The sequence below is a fragment of the Rhinopithecus bieti genome, unplaced genomic scaffold (genome assembly GCF_001698545.2).
Source record: "Rhinopithecus bieti isolate Rb0 unplaced genomic scaffold, ASM169854v2 scaffold_12, whole genome shotgun sequence".
NCBI classification, from domain to species: Eukaryota; Metazoa; Chordata; class Mammalia; order Primates; family Cercopithecidae; genus Rhinopithecus; species Rhinopithecus bieti.
The window spans coordinates 1,614,211-1,637,520 of NW_016803028.1; the positions used below are offsets into that span (position 1 = coordinate 1,614,211).

The 23,310-nt window shown below is 39.9% G+C and overlaps 1 protein-coding gene across 1 annotated transcript in view; it reads left to right on the plus strand.

The window, feature by feature from the left end:
• Positions 1-862: 862 nt before the first annotated feature.
• LOC108537207 (collagen alpha-4(VI) chain-like) overlaps positions 863-23,310 on the plus strand; it is a 100,413-nt gene continuing 77,965 nt past the window's right edge. The window contains exons 1-7 of the mRNA XM_017884417.1: positions 863-954; positions 6,685-6,773; positions 10,146-10,748; positions 12,923-13,510; positions 14,203-14,805; positions 17,667-18,299; positions 22,708-23,253. Of these exons, the coding sequence (XP_017739906.1) occupies positions 6,698-6,773; positions 10,146-10,748; positions 12,923-13,510; positions 14,203-14,805; positions 17,667-18,299; positions 22,708-23,253 (3,049 nt within the window). The 5' untranslated portion in view covers positions 863-954; positions 6,685-6,697. The remainder of the gene's footprint in view (positions 955-6,684; positions 6,774-10,145; positions 10,749-12,922; positions 13,511-14,202; positions 14,806-17,666; positions 18,300-22,707; positions 23,254-23,310) is intronic.

Sequence of the window (23,310 nt, forward strand, 5' to 3'; positions counted from 1 at the left end):
AGATGCCATGTGTTGAATATGGCATGTCTGCATTAGCCTGGGTCTCTGGATGAATATGGAGAGAAAGCCTTCTGCTGAACTGGAATACCTACTTTTGACTAAATCATGTGAGAAAGAAACAGTTTTCTTTGTCCTTTAAGCCATACTATTGTTAGGTTTCTTGTTATAGCAGCTTAACTCTTACCCTAACTCATGCATATACATATATACCCTCAACTCTAATCTGATTGACTTGAGCTAGGTTAGAGTACCCAATATTTATGCAGACATTTGAGCTTCCCTGCCTAGGTAAAGCTTATCAATGCAGGGAACGTTTGTCATTGTTTAATTCATTAAGTTATTTCTTCATTCGTTCTTTCATCCATCAATCCATTCATCCATCAATCTATTCATCCATCAATCTATTCATCCATTATATATTGGTGTGTTGAGACTCAATATGTGCAAGACTGTTTACTCTGGGATACCTAGGGAATATGAATGACACAAAGATGAATGACACCCAGTTCCTGCTTTCAGGGGACTTATAGTCTAGAGACTTTAGATGAAAACTAAAACATTGAAATATGAATAAATATGATGAATTCTTGGGAATTTTAATTAAAATAGAATAAAGGTAGTTTCATTTATATTACTTTATTATTACTCTTTTGAACAATGCTGTCTCTTATGTTTTTGCATTCATTTTCAAGACCAGTGTTTACAGAGTGAATGACCATTTTTATTTAATGGCAATAAAGCATGTATGAGTGCGAGCAATGTGTTAGTTGCCATAAACACAGCCCTTGCTCCTCCCCTTGCTCTCCTTCCATGGTCCCGGGAGAGTATTAAACACTGGAAAAGCTGAAGTGTCATTGTGCCCTTCAGCCTTCCTGTGCTCTAGGGAAAATAGCTTCTTAAGGAATGAAGACAAGAAAGAGAAATTGAAAGGACCAGCCTGAAAGATTTTGACAGGTAAGAGGAATTTCCTTTTCCCAGGAATAGTTTTATGGGTGGGTGTTTTTTAGTTTATTTCTATTTATTTTTGCAAATGTATTTCTTATCTTTCATTCATATGCTGAAAGAGACAAAGCCATACAGAAGTATAAACAGACAGATGAGATAGAGAGTCTGAAAGAGACATCATTAATAGCAAAGAAATGGAGAGAAATTGAGATAAGGATAAAGATACAGAGAAACCACACCTCCCCCAACAAGAAAGAATATTTGTTAGATAGAAGAGAAAGAGTAATACCTAAAATGAAAACTATGGTAAAGGGGGTTTGCAACTCTTTGAACACTTATTGATCAGGAAGACATGAAATACTTGGAAATACATCCAGAATTTACCATCTGTACGGAAAGGGGAACTCGACTTATGTTATGGGGACTCATGCATGTTTTATGAGTTATTTCATTGATACAAAACCTTGGGAGACTTTAAAATTGGAGATTAGTTTACAACGATAAGGCCAAAGGAAGAAGAAAACATTAAAGATTTAATGACTAAACAGGCATAGTAGAGATATAAAACTCAGATAAAAAACTGACTCTCCTCTCAGAGTAGTCACAGAGGCTATGGGGGCAATTCTAAGTTAAAAGTGGATTTCCTCTGTTTAGTTTACCAAGAGTTCATATAATTTGGGACTTACCATTCTCTTTACACTTTTATGTCAAATATCCTTTTCTTTTCTTCTTTTCCCCTTCTTTCTTTTCTTGTTCTTTCTTCTTTCCCTTTCTTTCTTTCTTTCTTTCTTTCTTTCCCTTTCTTTCTTTACTTTCTTTCTTTCTTCTTTCTTTCTTTCTTTCTTTCTTTTCTTTCTTCTTTCTTTCTTTCTTTCTTCTTTCTTTCTTTCTTTCTCTTTCTTTTCCCTCCTTCCCTCCCATCCCTCCCTCCCTCCCTCGGCCTCCTTTCTTTCTTTCTTTTTTCTTCTTTCTTTCTTTCTTTCTTTCTTTCTCTTTCTTTTTTCTTTTTCTTTCTTTCTTTCTTCTCTCTCTCTCTCTTTCTTTCTCTCTCTTTCTCTCTCTCTCTCTCTCTCTCTCTCTCTCTCTCTCTCTCTCTCTCTCTCTCTCTCTCTCTCTTCCCCTTCCCTTCCCTCTCTGTCATCCAGGCTGGAGTGCAGTGGCATGATCACGGCTGATTGCAGCCTCGACTTCTGAACTCCATCAATTCTCCCACCTTTGCCTCCTGAGAAGCTGGGACAACAGGCACACACTACCACACCAGGCTATTTTTTATTTATTATTATTATTTTTTGTAGAGACAGGGTCTTCTTATTTTACTCAGGCTGGTTTCCAGCTCCTGGGCTCAGGCACTCCTCCTGCCTTGGTCTCCCAAAGTGCTAGGATTAATAGTCATGAGCCACCATGTCTAAAGAATGGTTTTTGAAATATGGTTCCTCAGACTAGCTCAGCAGGCAGATTCTAAGGTTGACACTACACTTACTAAATCAGAAACTCTGGAGGTAGGGTCCAACAAACTGGGTTTTAACAGGTCCTCTGGGTTACTCTGATGCAATACTGAAGTTTAAGAGTCACTGGCATAGGACGTTAGAGATGGAAACTTCATATTTTATAGTTGAGCATTCCACAGAGGAAGAACAAAAACCTTGAAGGAGACTGGTATATAAAGCATTGCTAATTTAATTAAATGAAGTTAAGAAGGTTTATTTTTGAAGACTGAGGAATTCTGCTCAGGTCCCCTCTTCTGTCCCACCTTTTAAGTTCAGTCATTTCAGAAAACCAAAGATCTCCATGAGACTTATCAAGCCTTAAGAGCTTGGACAGCATAGGTCATGAGCTCTAATGAAGGCCTAACCACATCCCCAGCACTCCTAAACCTGAGCTCCTGAATCTGTGGGTGGGCTGTATTTGGAGTGTCTAGTACCTCTCCAGTGTCCTTGCATGTACCCGCTGTTCTTCTTCCTGGAACTCCCTTTCTTCACATTCTCACTTGGAAATTTCTACTCATCCTTCAAGTCTTCACTCTGGCATCATCTGCTCTGTAAACTCTTCACCCAGGTGAACACAGGTGCTCACCCACCATATTCCTCAGCACTTTGTATAGCTTTCTATATTATTTTGCTTATCCCACAGTATTACAATTTATCCATCTCTCTTTCCACTAGTTCTCTGAGGAAAATAATGGTTTCTTTTAGTCTGTTGTTTCTAGTGCCTGAAGTTTTGTCTGGCAAACAATAAACACTCAGTAAAAAGTTGGAAATGTATTGCAATGCTTTATTCCTCTCTCTGTGAATCATTATAATTTTGCTGAGCATTTGAGAGTAAGTTGCTGATAGTACGGCCCTTTGCTCCACAACGCATTACTGTGCATTTTTAAATAAGAAGGACATTCTTTTACATGACTACAACACAATAATCAAAGTTATTAAATTTAACATTGATACAGTATATGTATATATATATATTTTTGAGACAGGGCCTCACTCTGTTGCTCAGGCTGGAGTGCAGTGGCGCGACTACTGCAGCCTCAGCCTCCTGGGCTCCAGCTGTTCTCTCACCTCAGCCTCCCGAGTAGCTGGGACTACAGGCCTATACCATCATGCCCAGCTAATATTTTTTGTATTTTTTTGTAGAAACCGGGTTTCACCATGACCTTGATACAATATTATTATATAATATTCTGCCCATATTAACATTTTGTCTACTGTCTCATTCAATGGCCTTTATAGCATTTTCCCCCCCAAATCAGGATTATGAATTGCCTTTATATGTCATGTCTCTTTAGACTCCTATAATCTGAATCAATTCCTTTGCTTTGTCTTTCATGACATTAATCTTTTTGAGACGCACATGCCAGTTATTTTTTAGACTGTCTTCAAGTTTTGGTTTATGTGATTATTTTCTCATTATCAGATTTAGGTCATGCATTTTAAGGAGAAATACTATGTAACTGGTGTTAAGTTTTCTCATGCATAACATCAGGAGGTAGATGATGTTGGTTTATCCTGCTATTATTGATGTAATTGATCACTTGGTTAAGTCATGTCCATCAGGTTTCTCCATTGTAATGGTACTTTTTGCCCTTTGTAATTTCTAGGTAGTTTTTCAGAAGATACTTTGAAAATATGTTCATATTCTGTTATGTAATAAACTTTTACCCGATGGTTTTAGCAATCTCTGATGATTCTTCCTGAGTCAATTGTTACTATGGCAGTTGTGAAGTAATTTTTAGACTGAATAAATGAAGCTTAAAAAATAGACTGTTTTAGTTAACTACTTGAGCAGTATATTTTTGAGAGAAATCCTTTCTATTGCGAAACTATTAAAGTTATTTCCAGAAAGAATCAGTATTCTATGCTATCCCTATCTAATTCCATTTAATTTAATGACTTTATTTCTTGCCTCCATAAGGAGTCCCAAGTGTTCAAATGCAAAATCTCTTTCGCAGCTTAAGATATAAAACATCTTAATGAAATAGTACGTATCATGTAGATATTAAATCCTTAATACACAGACACTTAACTCTTCATTGATATAACACAGACATGCACAGCTGTAAAATGTTTACAACTATTTATAAATGTTTATCATTTTGAGTTTCCCACTAGTTTCATAAACAGCTCTAGAGCTTTATTTGCAATTAGCTAAAAATACTTATTTTTTATGACTAATTGCATGAATAGTAATAATTGGGACATAATGGAAAATGAAAATGTAGACATAATATCTATATTTAGGTTTTATATAATAAAACCTTTACTTAAAGGTTTTATTTTTCCAGTAACTTTATTAATCCAAGTGTTTCAAACTTGGAAGTGTAATGTGTTGTTGCAATGATGATGGTGATCATGATGATGATCCATTAATTTATTTTGGATCATTTTTCACACCTTCAGACTCTCAAGCTCTTTACCCTCATACAGTTCTTAATTCACTAGGGCAATCTATTCTTTAAGATTCATGCATTTTTTTTTTACCCTTGGGTAAAAGTTTATTGAAGGATCGGATATCTAAAGTCTTAAAGTATCTTTCCTTTAATTACTTATACACCTCCAGGAGGAGGCACTAGTGGGAGGTTATGTAGAAACTGAGGAACAGAGAAATCTAATTATAGCACATCTATTTCCTGGAAAAACACTGGACCAATTCCTAGGGACGTGTTTGTAATATAGTGGTCAATATAGTAGTTGGCTCAAATCAGTGCTAAGCCCTCTAGATTCATCACATAAAGCCTGAAAGGTGAAACAGCTTGCTCAGGTCTGCAGAGAAAATAGCCAAGCCCAAACCAGAATCAAGGCCTGTGGTCTTCCTTTAAAGTCAAGACTTCTCCCAGTATTTTCTCTTGGTGTAAATAATAAAGTGAATAAAATAAATGTGTTTATCTCAGATTTTGAATCCCTCTTAAGGAGTAAGTTGAGCATGAACAGTAGAGATGTGTTTTTAGGGAGTTGGGGTGGTTGCACTTAACACTTTCTGGAAAGAGAAACGCAGTTTTTGGGTGCCTGCTATTCCTGGGTGTTGTGATGATCACTTCTACACAATATTCTATTTAAAGAACCCAAGACTAGAAAGTGATTTAGACATGCTAGAGATTCTTGCTTAAACTCTTTGGTTTGTTTAGGAATGTGCTTTAACTATTTACAATAGCAAAGACATGGAGGAATTCTTTTGAACTTTTACAAAATATTGGGGCTCCAAGAAGGTTTACTTTATTTAACGAACACCCAAAGAGTGCTTTCTGTGTGCCAGGAATGGGTAAAGTGTTTTACAATAATGAACTCAATCCTGATAACACTGTAAGGTAGGCGCTATTATTGCCCCTATTTTACAAATGGGGAAACCAAGGCACAGAAAAGTGAAGCAATTTGGCTGAGATCCACTATTAAGTAATGGATCAAAGAGTCAAACCCAGGCAGTCTATCTCCAAGCGTCCTTGCTTTTTAACCACATGCATTCTGCAGAAGACAGCTGTGAGGTTGGCTGACCAAGATTATAAAGATGAGGTATTTCCTGTTCCACTTGGAACCGCTCATTCAATGAGATTATTAAGTTCTTATTTTCAAACAAATGGACTTTCTTAGAGTAAAAAAAATAGAAATGGAATTGAGAGTAGACAATTTCCATGGACCCCTTTGGAAATGGATTTAAGCTTTGGGGAGGGAAGGTTTTATTTTTGGGTTTTTTTTTTTTTTTTTTTTTTTTTGAGAATGTATGAGTTATTTTCAGACCAGGCTTATCTGAGCAGGCAGATGTGCTCCTGAGATACTTGAATATTTTAGCATGCCACAACTGTTTACCAGGTCATTCCACTCTTGCATAAATATACAAACAAAATCATTCAGAAATGTTTATGACCCACCAAATCAATGCAGTGTGTGAAATGGAAGTTCTATGCCATGTCCTGTATGCTTTCTCCTTTTATAGCCACATCTGGACAACTTTAAATAGTGAAGGCTGAGGTGTATACTCTGGGTGTTTACAAAATTCTTCCTGAGTTGGGTCAGCAAGACCATTTTCCTTGCACAATTGAAACAATGTGGGAACATTTCCCTCTTTATTTTGATAAAGCTTATGTTGATGTGGGGAAAGACATCCTTATGCTTTAAAAAAAATCAACTTCAAAAAAATTAAAAAAAATAAAAAAATCAACTTCATGAGGTATAATTTTTAGCCAATGTGATGGACACATTTTAAGCGCGTGAAGGCACATTTTTTAATTACAAGGTTTCTTCTTTTCCCTAGGTCCACATCTAGAATGGAGACTTGGAAGATATTTTGGGGGATCATCCTCCTTGAAACTGGTTTTGGCTTCATCAAGTCACAGAGTATTGGTAATACCTGGGTTTCTTTAAGCTGAAAACCATCTAGTGGTAGTGACCATCTTAAAAGGAAATATTACAGAAGCTTTGTAATTAATAAGAGGAAACCGATTCCTTGAAGGAGAATTTAGTGAGAATCTGAAAGCTTATAGTGAATGCTGGGCACTTGTTTTTTCAGTACTTAACCCCAAATGACAAAAAAATAGATATTAAAAAGTTCCATACTCTGAAATGTATTACCAGGTTCTCAAACGCTTTTGTAAACAGGAGCCTGTTCTGCATTCTGTCTTTTCTCTTTGGCAGAGATGTTCTGAGGAGTAATTATCATCACAAGATGGATAGCTTTACTGAGTGCTAGTGACACATCTGCAATTTTTTGCAGTTATTTTAATAGATTGTTGCGACTTTTCAAGATGTAAGTCTCATCAGGAGAAGATTGTTTGAGTAGCCTGAAGTCCCAGTGAGACAATATTGAGGTTTAAATATTCAAATATAATTACACAGGCTGTTATTTGTTGGGGGGAAAAACATGAAGCTCTCTCAGTTTTCCTTTTGGCTCTGGCTCCCTTCACTTGTGAACAGAAGCTGTGACAGTCTTTTCATGTTTCAAACACCTTCTAAAACTACAAAGAACTAGTGGAGGGGTTAAGAAAGTGACAATCTATGAAAGTATAGTACATCTCTCAAGTTGCATATGATGTAACTGAAACTTACTTGCCTGGAAAATATTCTACAGCTGTGTGGTTTCCTCTGATTTGAAAGATCAGGGGAACACTTCATGGTTTGCATTTGATCACCCCTGAAAGAGATGTTAAGGGGACAAGCCAGTCAGCCATCCCTGGAATGGTCATTGAATTCTCTCCTCCCAGTAAGACTGCACTTTGGAGGGTGGAAGGGAAATAAAACTTAAAGGACCTGAAGTTCATTTATTGTCTGCTTTTCCCATGATCAGGTTCCACTTGGCTTTATGGCCAACATTATGCATACTTCTGAGAGGTGGGGCCCAGGACTCCAGAAGTAACAAGTGGATTAAGTGTCCCTGGATTATACCAACCTCCCCAGACCCTCTCTGCCTAGACCCTCACTTGGTCTTTGCCTTTCTGTAGTATGGATTTCTAATTTAATCTTCATGGCAGTTCAGGGTGTGGACTAGATATGAGGAGACCTGGGTCTTAATTCTGGCTATTTGAATGGATATACATGAGTTACTTTGCCTTTCCAGGTCTTATTTTCCTTCTCTGTGAGATAGCTGAATTGGATTCCTTATTTTATGCTTGTGTGGTCCAATACAGTGGCCACTAGCTGCATGTGACTCTCTAAATTAAAATAAATCAAAATTCAGTAAAATATGAAGTTCAGTTTCCGTTACACTAGCTACATTTCAAGTGCTCAGCTGCCACGTGTCTAGCAACTACAGTCTCACACAATTATTTCTAGCACTAAAATTTTAATTCCATTATTTGTTTTCATTAATGTTCAAGATTTCCATCCTTATAAGTGCTGTATCTTTCCTTTCTCTCTTTTCCTCTATTCTTTCCTTCCTCAGTATTTTTGGGTATCTATGCTAGATGCTCATGTGGTGAACAAACAAGCAAAATACATGGTTATCTGTTCTCATGGAGCTCACAGTCTAGTTGGGGAAATTGCCATTAATTAAATAAGCACAATCATGAACATTACATTACAAACAAAGATAAAAGAACATGATCCTATGAGAATTTACCAAAAATAAATAAAGAAATAAATAAGAGAGAGAGAGAGAAACTTGGAGGAAAGGGAGCATATTAAAGTCCAGTGGGAAGTGGGAACATGGAAAATTGGAGACACTGGACTAGGGAGCCTGGAACTGATAGCAAGGTGGGGAGGGCAGAGAGATGAGGCTGCAAAGACAGTGCAGGGCCAGGCCAGGTAGGGAGGGCAGAGAGATGAGGCTGCAGGGACAGTGCAGGGTGAGGCCGGGTAGGGAGGGCAGAGAGCTGAGGCTGCAGGGACAGTGCAGGGCCAGCCTAGCTCAGTATTTTAGCCCTCCTGGCACAAAACCAAGTGCAAGACATTTTTAACCAATGTGGGAAAATCATTTTTTTTGGCTTTTCAGCTACTTTGAACTAAAGCCATTTTTAGCTGGTTTCTGCTTTTGTTTTATTCTCATTACTAATTTATATTCTCCTCCGACCATCATAGATAATCAAAGCGGGAGGTATAGGAGTGGGGAGAAATCATAGTGATTGTTGACAAATAGATTGATCATAATCACCTCTTCTTTTTATCTACACATGCACTGTACTTAATCCACATTGTACTTCTTATCATAGAAAAGCAAAGTTTGAGTTGGAAGACAGCAGGGCATCTGGTCAACTCTTTAGTCTAGAGAGACACAATTTGAGACACAGAGCATTAGAGATTTGCTCCAGTCCTGCAACCACTTGGTGTCTGATCTCTTCCATGCTGGAGGTCAGGATGGGCCCAGGTGGGGTACCAGTGGACCTGGCCACTGTTGAGATGGTGGTTTCCAGGCTTGTAGCTGGGGTTGGGGAGAAGTAGCTGCATAGTGCAGCTTGAGTTCAGGGAACCAAAAGACAAATGTGAACCATACCTACAGGAATGCCAAGGATCAAACTAAAAGGGGCTGGTGGGTGGCCAGGGAGTACAGAAATGAGAGCTGGAAAGTTGATGTCTTAGGTCAGGTTCCCTGGAAGCAGAGTTTGGAACAGGGATTTGAACGCATTATTTTGAGAAAGTACTCTTTAGGTAAAGAAGTCCGTAAAGGAGTACGAGAAGTGGGTTAGAGTAGGGGATGAAGATGACAGGTAAAGTCAAGCCTTGGCCTGAAGTCATGAGAGGTGGTGATGGAGTCTAAATAACACTGCAGGGTTGTTTCACTGAAGGCAAGTGGGCCAGGCATTTGTATCTCCATGTCGATTAGACATTGGCCACCCAGGGTGGTGGTAGTGGTGTAACTTCTCAGGTGTCTCCAATTGAGGTCACTCCCTTCAGCCAAGGTTAGGACTCTGGAGAAAGTCACAGGTAGCACTTGAAGCAGCTGGGGGATAGGTGTGCCAACGAGTAAAGGCGATCTAGGCTGGTACCAATAGCATCCACTACTGGTAGAAAATTGGGTTCTTTTGTTTAGGTCAAGGGATGAATGGAAAGCAGTATGGGTGATCTAACTGAGGGGCCACATGTCTATCAGAATGGAACAGAGAGTGGCAGGTGAGCAGGGGAAGATGGTAGCCATAGGAAGACAAGGGAAGATGATGGTGTGTCTAGGCTGCATGCTGTGCAGGCAGATCTGTGGGGAGTAAAGGCACAGAGTCTGGAGCGATGGGATTCCATCCAGTAACTGTCATTTGTGATGTTTTATCTGAAAGTGATTCTCTTTTCCAGTCTGCAGGGAGGCCTCTCTGGGAGATGTTGTGTTTCTGGTGGACGCCAACATCAAACCCCAACATGCACGCAGTATGCGGAACTTCTTATACATTCTGGTAAACAGCTTCAATGTCAGCAGCAAGACCATCCGTGTGGGTCTGGCCCAGTATAGCGATGTGCCCCATTCAGAGTTCTTGCTTTCCACCTACCACCGCAAAGCTGATGTGTTGAGACATATTCGGCAGTTTAAATTTAAGCCGGGGGGCAAGAAGATGGGCTTGGCCCTGAAGTTCATTCTAGACCACCACTTCCAGGAAGCATCAGGGAGCCGGGCAAGCCAAGGGGTACCTCAGATGGCTGTGGTGATCAGCAGTGGGCCAGTTGAGGACCATGCCCATGGACGTGCGGAGGCATTGAGGCGGGCAGGCATCCTGCTTTATGCTATTGGCGTCAGAGATGCAGTTTGGGCAGAGCTCTGGGAAATTGCCAGTAGTCCTCAGGAGAATTTTACCTCCTTTGTTCCTTACTTCTCTGGTCTCAGCAATCTCACCCAGAAGCTGCGGCAGGAGCTCTGTGATGTGTTGGCAAAGGCAGCTCCACGTGTTGACCACGTCTCTCCAGGTACAAAGGCTTTTTCTTTTTAATTTCTGATCTGGAAGTCATGAAACTCAAAGCTTGGTCTCTTATTCATCCCTCTGCCCATCCTTTTTATTTTTCATATGTGTGCATGTCTTAATTTTAAAATTAAAAGTTCATGAAGTCAACCCTATGCTCCTCTTCAATCACTGACCAAAGCCTCATCAACTCTTTTTATAAATCCTGTGGGCCTTATGCTGGTTCTATATACTGAATGAAGATTTATTTGTTTCTAGAATGACATTATTATTCCTAGGTTAACTTACCCATGTTGCCTGGATGAAGGACGAGAAGGGAGAGTCGCAGTAGTTCCCCTAGGATATTTGCTAATTTAACTGCAAATCTGTTGGTTTAATATACTGGTTAGGATGATTAATTTAGGGAAAATAAAGATCTGTGTTCAAATCTTACAAAGTAGAGAAAGGGTCACCTTAGACAAGTTATTTTACCTCTCTGAATCTAAATTTTCTCCCTAGGATGATAGTACCAGCCTCAGAGAGTTGTTAAAAGCATTAAACAAAATTGTGCAAGTAAAGTGCTTGGCACTATACCTAGCCAACCAGAGGGACTCATAAGCATTTCCTGTTATTACTTGTCATAACCTGTGATGATGATATACCTGTCATCAACCTTGTGCTTCTGTTCATCACAGGGCATAAAATGGTGAAAATTCTTTGTAAATTAATTACTAAACTCCATAATAAAGCATACAACTTTGAGTAGAGAAAGAGAAGAATGCTTGTGGGTTCCATCAAAACCCACAAGAAGACAGACTCTTCATGATTTATTCATTATTTTGGTATTTCTATATAGGGTATGTTAATTGGAAGAAGTGCTAAAACTTTTGACCCATTGATGCAGCAGGTGTGTGGTATGTTATATATCTTCCTTTTGTACGGCACTTCAAGGTTTACAAAGAGGTTTTATATTCATAGTAATAATAGCTACCATTTGTCTGGCGCTGGATAGTTTTTAAAGCTTATTTACATTGCTCATCTGACTGATCATCTCAACTTTGTTAGATACATAGCGTAATTAGTATTATTGTTTGCATTTTTCAGATGAGAAAAACTGAGGCCAAAGGTACCTCAAGTGGATTGCAGAACTAGGGACTTGATCCCAGATCTTTTAGGGCAGACTCATTCCACTAGAGCGGGGATGTTTGGTTGTATTCCTGGGGAGCAGAGCCTGACACAAGAATTTGCATACACATGATTTGCTAAGGAAGAGCTCCCAGGGCAATGGTCAGTAAGGATGTGGGGTATTCAAGACAGAGCAGTAGAGAAAAGTAAGGAAGGGTATGATTTCAGGCAAAAATTCTGTAAAGCGTTTTAGCCTGATCCTGCAGGGGAACTTGGTGTACATTATGCCTCAACGTTGTCTTGACCCTGAATCTGGGTCAAGCAAGGATCTGGGCTTTTAAATATTGTGAGGAAAGTAGCTTCATTAGCTGGAGTGTAGTTTTCCAAAGAGCAGTGCATAGAATGGTAAAAAAGAAATCCAAAAGGACTGAGCAGAGCATGACGCTGTCTGCTATAGTAGATTATCTTATTTTATCTTCAAAACAACCTTGTGAGAGTATGAGGGTTGGTGTAAAGATTTCAGTGCTGCAGAGAAGAAAATTAAGTCCCAAAGAGGTGAGTGATAAATAGGTCATAGAGCTATTAAATGATAGAGCTGCAATAAGATGTGTCAAGGAACATGGGATATATTCTAGCTTTCTGACCTGCTGGTGCCAGCACACTCCTAGATATGAGATTTCTTTGTCAAAAGACAGGAGGCTGATGGCTTTTTCTGACTGGAAAGAATACATTCCCTTTCTTAGCATGTTGCTTAATTTACAGAGTGCTTTTCTTCTTAATAAAATTTAAGAGATTGTCTAAGTGGGTTTCAAGGTTGGAAGTATCAGTAGAGCAGGTCTGAAATCTCAGAAGGTGATGGAGCAGAGAGAAGGAAAGGTATGGAGGGATGTTAATGTTATTGCTCTGAGCACACTGTCATTTGGGGTGAGGGTGGTGTCTGAGGACCACCGAGTATAGGCTGTCTGTCATTATTCTTTTCTGCATTGGTTCCAAGTAGTTTGAACCATTGGTTCAATGGTTCAAAGCATTTTGAGTGAAGATCCAGTAATCCAATCCCTTCTGCCATCTCTCTTATAGCTTGCAGAGAAGCAGCCCTGGCAGACATTGTGTTTCTAGTAGACAGTTCAACTAGCATTGGACCCCAAAACTTCCAGAAAGTCAAGAACTTCCTTTACTCCGTTGTCTTGGGGCTTGACATCAGCAGTGACCATGTCCGAGTGGGACTTGCCCAGTATAATGACAACATCTATCCAGCCTTCCAGCTGAACCAGCACCCTCTGAAGAGCACGGTCTTGGAACAGATCCAGAATCTGCCATACCGCACAGGAGGCACAAACACAGGGAGCGCCCTGGAGTTTATCAGGACCAACTATTTGACTGAGGAGTCTGGCAGTCGGGCCAAGGACAGAGTTCCTCAGATAGTTATCCTGGTGACAGACGGGGAGTCAAACGATGAGGTACAGGAGGTGGCTGACCAGTTGAAAGAAGATGGAGTTGTTGTGTATGTGGTAGGGGTCAATGTCCAGGATGTCCAAGAGTTGCAAAAAATAGCCAGTGAACCATTTGAGAAGTTTCTCTTCAACACCGAAAACTTCAATATCCTGCAGGATTTTTCAGAAAGTATTCTTCAGACTCTGTGCTCAGCAGTGGAGGGTAAGATAAAAGGTAAGAAGCTGTGTTAGAACCCAAGATTCCAACCATGCCAGCTCACTACAATATAACCCAGAATATGCTGGGTGTATGGGAGGGCAGGGAGTGCCCGGCATCACTGGAGAGCCTGGGAAGACTTCCTAGGAGAAGGCATTGAAGGCTGGATGGAGTTCTTGTGGGTGGAAAGGAACATCTTGCCATGTTGTTCAAAGGAAACAGCATGGGTTTTGAAAGCTGGAAGACCTGTTTTTTAATCCTGTCTTTTCCACTTTCTAGTTATGTGAGCAAGGACAAGTGGCTTCACTTTTTCACTTCAATTTCTTATCTGCACGAAGAAAATAATACTAGTCTAGAAGAATGGTTTATGAGGGTTGAATCAGATAAAGTGTATAAAAAGCTCTAGCACAAAGTGTGTCCTCAGTTAACTTCCCTTGCCTCCTCTGTTGTTTGAACAAGAGTAATTGAAAGGTACGTTAGTGTAATAAAACAGACAATAAGGCAGCAGGTTATACGAGAGTAAAAGCCTTGTGATAGAGTCCCACATAGAGGAAGTGAAGTACAACATACGGAGAGTTGTAGTACCTCTACCTCTCACATTGGGCACACAAAACCATCCTTGTATTCAATTTTCGTGAAAGTTTGATTTGATTCACTTTCTCCTTTTGTCTTTTTCTGGCGCCCTGGTCTCCTTTTCCCTTTACTTCCAGAATTCATCAAAGCCTATGCAGATGTGGTCTTTCTTGCTGACACATCACAGGACACATCACGGGCCAGTTTCCAGAGGATACAGAATTTCCTCTCCAGAGTGGTTGGCATGCTGGAGGTTGGCAGGGACAAGTACCAAATTGGGCTGGCTCAGTATGGTGATCAAGGTCATATTGAGTTTTTGCTCAATACCTACAAGAACCAGAATGAGATGATAGCTCACATTCATGAGCGTTTTGTGCCCCTGGGTGGCTCCAGGAGGACAGGCAAGGCACTGCAATACCTTCTTCAGACATTCTTCCAGGAGGAAGCAGGAAGCCGGTTTCTCCAGGGCATTCCCCAGTATGCAGTGGTCATTAACTCAGGCAAATCTAAGGATGAAGTCCAGGATGCTGCACAGAGACTAAGAGAGAAAGGCGTGAAAGTTATGTCTGTGGGTGTGCAGGACTTTGACAGGAGAGAACTGGAAGGGATGGGGTCTCCAGACCTTGTCTATGATATGCAGAGAGATGAAGTCAGACACATAGTAGAAGATATGAACGTGGTGATCCAAGGCACTGGACAGCAGCAGCACAGGATTACAGCCAACGAGGAGGCTGTAGGAGGTAAGGTTTCGTCTGAGGATATGTGAGTCACTGGGAGATCTCAGTGTAAGAGGAAAGTCTGGGGAAAGAACAGAGAAGGTGAGTATTCTGGATTCCTCAGTACTGGGACACTAGCACTAGGAGACAGGAAAGAGTAGGAAGCATGGGATGGCTCAGGTACAATTTTGTTTTAGTTAACTATGGTCACAATGATGCTACATAACAAACCAGGTGAAAAGTCAGTGACTGAGAAAAATCATTTATTCTCACAGATGGTTGAGGAACAGCTGATATTGGCTGGGCCCAAACAAATGGCTCTACTGATATTGTCTGGGCCTCTTCACAGATTTGGGATTTGTCTGGGTGTTGGTTGATCTAGGTTTGGCTCTGCTCCACATATCTCTTATCTTATTCCTGGGATCAGCAGGCTAGTCTGGGTGTATTCTCCTGGTAATTGCAGAGGTACCAGAGAGAAAACCAATTGCATAAGCATTTCTCAAACCTCTGCTCCATCATCTGCTAACATTTCATCGACCCAAGCAAGTCATATGGCTATGTTGAAATGAGTAGAGTAGAAAAGTGTATCTTCTCATGGAATAAGGAGTAAGGAGATAATATTTCTGAGTAAGAATCTAAATTACCATATACTTTTTCCAGGAGAAGGAGCACTCAGGTTTCTCCTCATAGATTCGATAAAGTGCTTCCTTATGTTGGCATCCAAGACACCCAAGGGAGATACTGATGGCATTTTGGTTAGGACAATTCATAGTGTACAATTGTCCTGTGCATTGTCAGAGGTTTAATATCCCTAGTTTCTGCCAGCATCATCCCTGAATCATTATGGTAATCCAAAACATCCCCATACATTTCCAAAATGTCCCTTGTAGATAGGTACCACTCTTGGCTGAGAACCACTGAGACTTATCTCCTGCTAAGTCTTTGTACACATTCTATTCACCGACCAAGCTGAGCTACTCATCATTTGCTGTATGTATATCATGCTTTCCCACCTCTGTCTCTGCTCTTGAATACACTATAATATCAGCCTGTGATGCCCACAGTCAAAATTTACCCTTCAGTTCTTAAGTTACCCTCTTGATGAAGCATCCTTTGAGCCCTACAACTAGAAGTGGCCAATTTTTCCTTTCTCTGAATTGTCACACCTCTGCCCAGACCTATCAACATCTAGAGCTTGGGGTCCTTGGAAATTTATGGGCAGAAAAAAGACAAACACATATATGACAAGAAGAGGAAAATCCAAACAGAGGTAATAAGGAACTAAGAAGCATCTTATGGAGATACTACATTAAGTAGAGATAGTACAAAAGGAGGGCATACTAGAAGATGTGAGCTGGAAGGAATTGTGCTGGTCCCTGAATAACAGGTGTTATTTTAATACATAGGAGAAGGAAGGAGGGTACTCTGGACAAGGGGAAGAACCATGTAAGGGGTCTACGCTCCTGGTAAGGGTGTGGAAAAGGGAATGGTCTGAATGAATGTGGAAGAAAGTTTAAAAATTGAGCCAATTTGGATCAGTGGAAGAGTATAGAATTAGTGAGATGAGATTGGATTAGGTATGATAGACCCTGACTACAGGATCCCAAAGACACTAGAAGTAATTGGAAATTACTTTTAAACAAGAAATATGACATGACCAAAGCAGTCTTTCAGGAAACCTTCAGCGGGCAGGCTGGGTTCCAAATGGCACCTCAGACTCAGAAGGACTTTAAGGCTGAGCTGTCATCTGGCCACGTGGAGAGGATGTCTGGGCCCAGCCCAAGGGTGACTCTGAAAATGAGGAAAAGGAAGGAATCCTGAAGACAATTTGAAAGGAGAATAACAGCACTTGGTACAAGAAGGTGAAGGAAGGGAGATGTCAAAGATGTCTGGAGTTTCTAGAGTCTGTGTTTTGGACTTGCTAAAATTGTGGACAACATCCTCTTTTAAAATCTAGGATTGAACTTTGATTCTTTATGAAAAAGGACCACAGGAGAAATTTCAGGACACCAAGAGACAAAAGAGAAAGTTAAAAGGTTATTCTATTGCCCCTAAACCTGTTTCACTATATTCAGTTGTTTACACAGTGGTTTCAAGCTTCTGCATGAATGGTTTTGGCTCTCTGCTGGGGAGATTTCCTTTTTCACAGATCAAAGCAGATATGGACCTTGACACTATGTGGACACAGTGGGTTTCCCTGCAATAGGCACTGTTTCAAATAGAGAGAGTGGTGTTTGCATTCTTCTTGGCAGCAAGTTTATGTTTTATTCCTTCATATGAGGTAAGTGGAAGGGAAGGTTCTTCTGTAGCAAAATGAAACAGCCAGCTAGCCTAATATTTGGATAAAGATTTTTCATAGAAACTTGCAACATTTCAGGCTGCCTCTGTTAAAATGACATGACATTGATCAGAGAAACGTTTAGAAATTAACAGCCACAGTTAATTTTCATCTTTTGGGAGGTTTCAGGCCTATAAATGAGAATTTGACCCAGGGTCTCTTGAAACTAGAAAATGAAGAAAATTAGTCAAAACTCAGATTCTTCTGATGGACTTAGATAAATGGAAAAGCAATCTTGAAGCACTTTATTGTCAATATTCATATATTTAAATATTTTGCAAGTGATGTGAATACTCTTCCATGTGAGAATTTCTGAAATAAGTATGAACCCTGTGATGTTCTTTGACCGTCATGCCAAATAAAGGCTTCTATTGAATTCTAAAATGTAGAAATATAAGTTCATATGATATATATTATTATAATTATAGTAATAAATATATTACGTAACATATAAAATATATCATAATACAGCTTTTATATATTAATGTTGTCTTTATTATTCTGTTCTTATGCTAAAGCCCTTCTTTCTGATTTTGCTTGTTTGCAGCATGCACAACTGCTATCCGGGCTGACTTAGTATTCCTCATTGAGGAATTTAGCAGGGTTAGGCAACCCAATTTCCAACAAGTTGTCAATTTCCTAAAGACCATTGTCAGTTCTTTAATAAGCATTCATCCTGATACTGTGAGATTTGGCTTGGTCTTCTACAGTGAAGAACCACGACTCGAATTTTCACTGGACACATTTCAGAATCCAGCCAAAATCTTGGAGCATTTGGACAAATTAACCTACCGGGAAAGAAGAGGAAGGACGAAGACTGGTGCTGCATTAGATTTCCTGAGAAATGAGGTTTTCATTCAGGAGAAGGGTAGCCGGTCCAACCACGGTGTGCAGCAGATAGCTGTGGTCATCACGGAAGGCTTCTCCCAAGACAGTGTATCTAGACCTGCTTCTCACCTCCGAAGGGCCGGCGTCACCATCTATGCGGTGGGCACCCAGAATGTCTCAGAGAGTAAGGACCTGGAGAAGATAGCATCATATCCTCATTGGAAGTATTCACTCCCCCTGGAATCCTTTTTGCAGCTCTCTGTAGTACGAAGCAAACTTATAAACCAGCTCTGCTCTGAGATGGTGGACAGTAAAGTTTCCTTTAGAGGGATGAGCTATCCCCTACAAGAAGGTAGGAGGGTCTTTTCCAAATTTGATATTTTTAAATAAAAAACTTTTCTTAAGTTTTTAAAGTTGCTCCATGTACCCATCTCCTCTATCCTCCAACAAAGAAAAGATTTTGAAGTCAATTCATTAAAAAACCAGAAACAGAAACTTTGTTTATCATGATGCCACACAATGCAGGAGAAAACGAAGTAAAAAGGCAACATTTCTAGCACCTCCTATCTTATCCTTCCTCCCTTTTAAAAAATATATAAATTTTGATCTCACACTGTCACTCAGACTGGAGTGCAGCGGCACAATCATAGCTTACTGTAACCTTGAACTCCTCCAGTTAAGTGATCCTCCAGCCTCACCCTCGTAAGTAGCTGAGACTATAGGCATGCACCCCCATGCCCAGCTAATTTCATAATTTTTTTTGCAGAGACAGGGTCTCATTATGTTGCCCAGGCTGGTCTCGAATTTCTGACCTCAAGTGATCCTTCATCTTGGCCTCCCAAAGCTCTGGGATTACAGGTGTGAGCCACTATGCCTGGCCCCCTTCTGCTTTAACAGTTTGATGAAGAGCTGTGTATATTTACAGTAGAAGCCCTAAGGAACCGAATGTGGACTGATCAAATCTTAAGTCATTGAAACAGGCAACTACTTTAAAAAGGATACAAACATACTTGAATTTTTAAAATGTTATTTTCTTTTTTACTTATTTTCTTCTCAGAAATTATTGTTTCTCACATACTTGAAATTTAAAAAATTAACTTAATATATATAAATGAATGTTAATTTGCCAATCTTTTGGTATAGGGCCAAGGCTTCTTTGAGTATGAGCCCTCCTGATTGGATTTCATGTATTTTCTTTATAAACTATCCAATATTATGTTATCAATAATTTCGTTTCAGTTTCTTTAAAGGAGAAAGACTTTTGAAACAATTCAAAACAGAAACAGAAATAGCTATTGATTTTTATAATCTTAAAAATGCCATCTTTTGTAATGCTATCTAGTACACTGGCAATTTTTTAAAAACAACTTTCTTTTATTGAGTCTTTTTTTAAGCAGTTAAACTGGTTTTCATAGATGCAATAAACCTCTTTTACTCACACTCAAATCCTGTTTATTTGCACAATATTTGATTAATTATGTAATTATAACAACAAGACTACCATAAACAAGCTGGGGACAAACCCGCTCATCTTGATGAGTAAGCTTGTTCTTTCACTGGGTGAAGCGGAACTTCAGGCACTCAGTGTTTTATGGGAGCATCACTCATGCTTTACAAAGGAAAGGGAGAACATTGGTTTATCTGGTGAGTCACTAAAGTGGAGGTTGCTCAGGAGAGTTCCTACTACATATGCAGTTAAACAAAAAAACACACACGCCAGAAAAAACATAGTGGTTAAGCATATGTACTTTGGCATATAAATGCCCAAATTTTAAATCCTAGATTTGGCACTTACTGGCTGTTATGAAAATCTTTGCGTCTGTCTGTCTTCTTATCTATTTTTATGTACCCATGCTAGTATTTCTTAGATTCAAATTAGAATCATAGATTTAAATTAGAATCGTTGAAATGTACATAATTGAGGTAAAAATTCAAGGCTATAATCATGTCTTCAAGGGAAAATCACTGAGCTTTTTTCTTGTTAAACAAACACTGAGTGATCTGGTAATTTCTTGATTACTTGTGCTGAGGTCTAGAAATTTGAAACATCTAAGCAAATTTCTATCTTTCTCTTTGACCTATATTTTTAGTTCTTTTCTCTGTTCTGGGAATGAGAAACAAAATTGTTGAATGTGAGTTTCATTTCCGTATGCCTACCTGCCTATATTCTGTACATGAGAAGGACAGAAGAGGAGCACTAGTAGTTCACAGTATGAAGAGCTGAGAGTTGTTTTGTTTTGTTTTTTTTTTGTTTGCTTGTTTGTTTTTTGATACTGCAGAGAAGCTAAAAAGAAACTTGCAACCAGAAAAAGCAGCCCAGAGTCTAGAAGGGTTGGGGAAAGGGATAGCCTAGAGGTAAATAGAAGCTATGATGATTTTACCAGAATTTTGTCTTGGATGATCACAATAATCATAATATCTATCATTTATTGGTCATTTGTCATGTGTCAGATACTCTGCTAAGCACTTTATGTGTATGATTGATGTGAATGCTCGGCAATCTCCAGACTGTAAGAAATATTCTCTTTCTCTTTTCCCCCGATCTGCTAAGACTGACAAGAATGTATAGTGAATGCAATATTTAGGGCCCTCAGCTCCTCTTGACAATCAAAGGGCCCTGGACTATAGTGAAGCCTCCTTGGGCTGCTCCTATAGGGGCTGGCTGCAGAGATGCCCTTTCCTGCACAGGGATCCTTTTCTCTGATGCTGGGCAGCCATCTTTGTGTCACCAGTGGATGCTGGGTCCCTGCAAAGTTTGGGTTTTGCCTTATTTTCCACAATTTCCCTCTACTCTCCATAATTCAGCAAACACTTACCATGGGGTAAATGACTCCTTTCTCTACCCGCTGTAAGCTATACTCCTTTCCAATGCATGCCCCTCTAGGATAACTACCAGATAAAATATAGGACACCCAATTACATTTGAATTTCATTCATATAAACAACAAGGGTTTTTAAAGTATGCCCCACATATTGCATGGATCCAGGTCCTCCCACAAGAAGACCTGAGCACGGGAGCCTAATTCTCACCTTTCAGCCAAGAAAATGAAAAGGCCCTTCCTGGGGTCAAGGGAATCCAGAGATTAACAACTCAAGCCTGGGCTGTCCTTATTGAGAGGGATTGGAGAAAAGATTTTTTTTTTTTTTAGAGGAATCTACTAGATGACAAAAATAAAACACCAGCTACTCTTAACTCTACATGTTTAATACTGAACTCTGCTCTGTTTACATGATATTACTGTCTCCTCTCAATAAGCTTATTGAGTAGCTGTCAACATTTTAATTTGATAGATCAGGAAACTGAGATGCAAGGGGGCCAAGCATGCTAGTAACAAAGGAGACAGGATTAAATGTAGAGCCACTTGCCCTGGAGGCTGGGCTTTAACACAAAGTGACTCATTTAATTCAGATCTTTTTTAAAACAATTTCTTCTAAAAAAAATGGGATACATGTGCAGAATGTGCAGGTTTGTTACATAGGTATATGTGTGCCATGGAGGTTTGCTACACCTATTGATCTGTCCTCTAAGTTCCCTCCGCTCAACCCCCGACCCCTCAACAGGCCCTGGTGTGTGCTGTTTCCCTCTCAGTGTCCATCTGTTCTCAATGTTCAACTCCCACTTATGAATGAGAACATGCGGTGTTTGGTTTTCTGTTCCTGCATTAGTTTGCTGAGGATGATGGCTCCAGCCTCATCCATGTCCCTGCAAAGGACATGCTCTCTTTCCTTTTTATGGCTGCATAGTATTCCATGGTGTATATGTACCACATTTTTTTTATCCAGTCTATCATTGATGGGCATTTGGGTTGGTTCCATGTCATTGCTATTGTCAATAGTACTGCAATAAACATATGCGTGCACGTGTCTTTATAGCAGAATAATTTATATTCCTTTGGGTATATGCCCAGTAATGGGATTGCTGGGTCAAATGGTATTTCTGTCTCTAGATCTTTGAGAAATCGCCACACTCTCTTCCATAATTATTGAACTTATTTACATTCCCACCAGCAGTGTAAAATCATTCCTATCTCTCCACAACCTTGCCAGCATCTGTTGTTTCCTAATTCAGGTTCATTTAATAGAGAATGTTTTAAATTAACTTAAGTCAAGTTATTAAATTAAATTAAATTTTAGGATGTACACACTTTTGCCCATGTCCTTAAAAAGCACAACTTGGATGGGAGGCAGAGAATAATGGAATCTGAAACAATTCATAGCTTCAAATGTGCTCTGATTTTACTTTCATTTCCTTAACTTCCCCATTTGAGAAATGTCAAGTTATATTTCCTTCATGTCTTAAGTGGGGTTCATCAGAAACAGACTCTGAGACAACGATTTGGATGCAAATTATTTATCTGGGTGGTGATCCCAGGGGATGCTGACAGGAGAGTAGAGATTTAAGAACCAAGTCGGGGTGAGGAGTAACCTACATGCTATTGCTACAGGCAACTGGAGACTCAGGGAAACCATGCAGGACTTACCTTAGAGTGGTTCTATGCAAAGAACAAGGGAGCTGGGGTCTTTATCCACCAACATCTGCGAGTTATTGGGTGGTGGCTGCTTCTAGACTCACTCCCAGGCATTCTGGTCTTCCTAGTGTGCCGGCTGATCATGCTCTTAGCGAAAGAGTACCCGTAGGCGGAGTCACAGGTGCTGTCAAGGGAACAATGAGTACTGAGGAAAGATTGGGATCAATTGCTCCAGTTCTTCACCATCTCAGATTCTGTTATGATGGGTTCTTGCTTCTTTTTATTGCCTAGGTTGTGTGCACATCGAAAAGGCAGATATTTACTTCCTTATTGATGGGTCTGGCAGCATCAATCCAGAAGATTTTCTTGAGATGAAGGCGTTCATGAATGAAGTGATAAAAATGTTCCAGATTGGACCCAACAGAGTACAGTTTGGAGTCATTCAGTACTCAGACAAAATTCAAAGTCAATTTATCCTCAGCCAGCATCCCAGTGTGGCAGAGCTGAAGGTAGCCATTGATAACATCCAGCAGGGGGGAGGTGGCACTGCAACTGGTGAGGCCTTGAACAACATGACTCAGGTTTTTGCAGACACTGGCCAAATCAATGTTGCTCAGTATCTTATAGTCATCACTGACGGTAAATCTTCAGACCCGGTGGCTGAGGCTGCAGAGAGATTGAGGGAAAATGGAGTTATCATTTATGCCATTGGAGTAAGAGAAGCTAACATTGATGAGCTTAAGGAAATAGCTAAAGACAAGATATTTTTTGTGTATGAGTTTGATTTACTGAAGGACATCCAAAAAGAAGTGGTACGGGACATCTGCTCTTCAGAGGGTAAGACTTTTTCTTCTTCAATCTCCTTTCCCACCTCTCCAAGAATATGTACCTGAT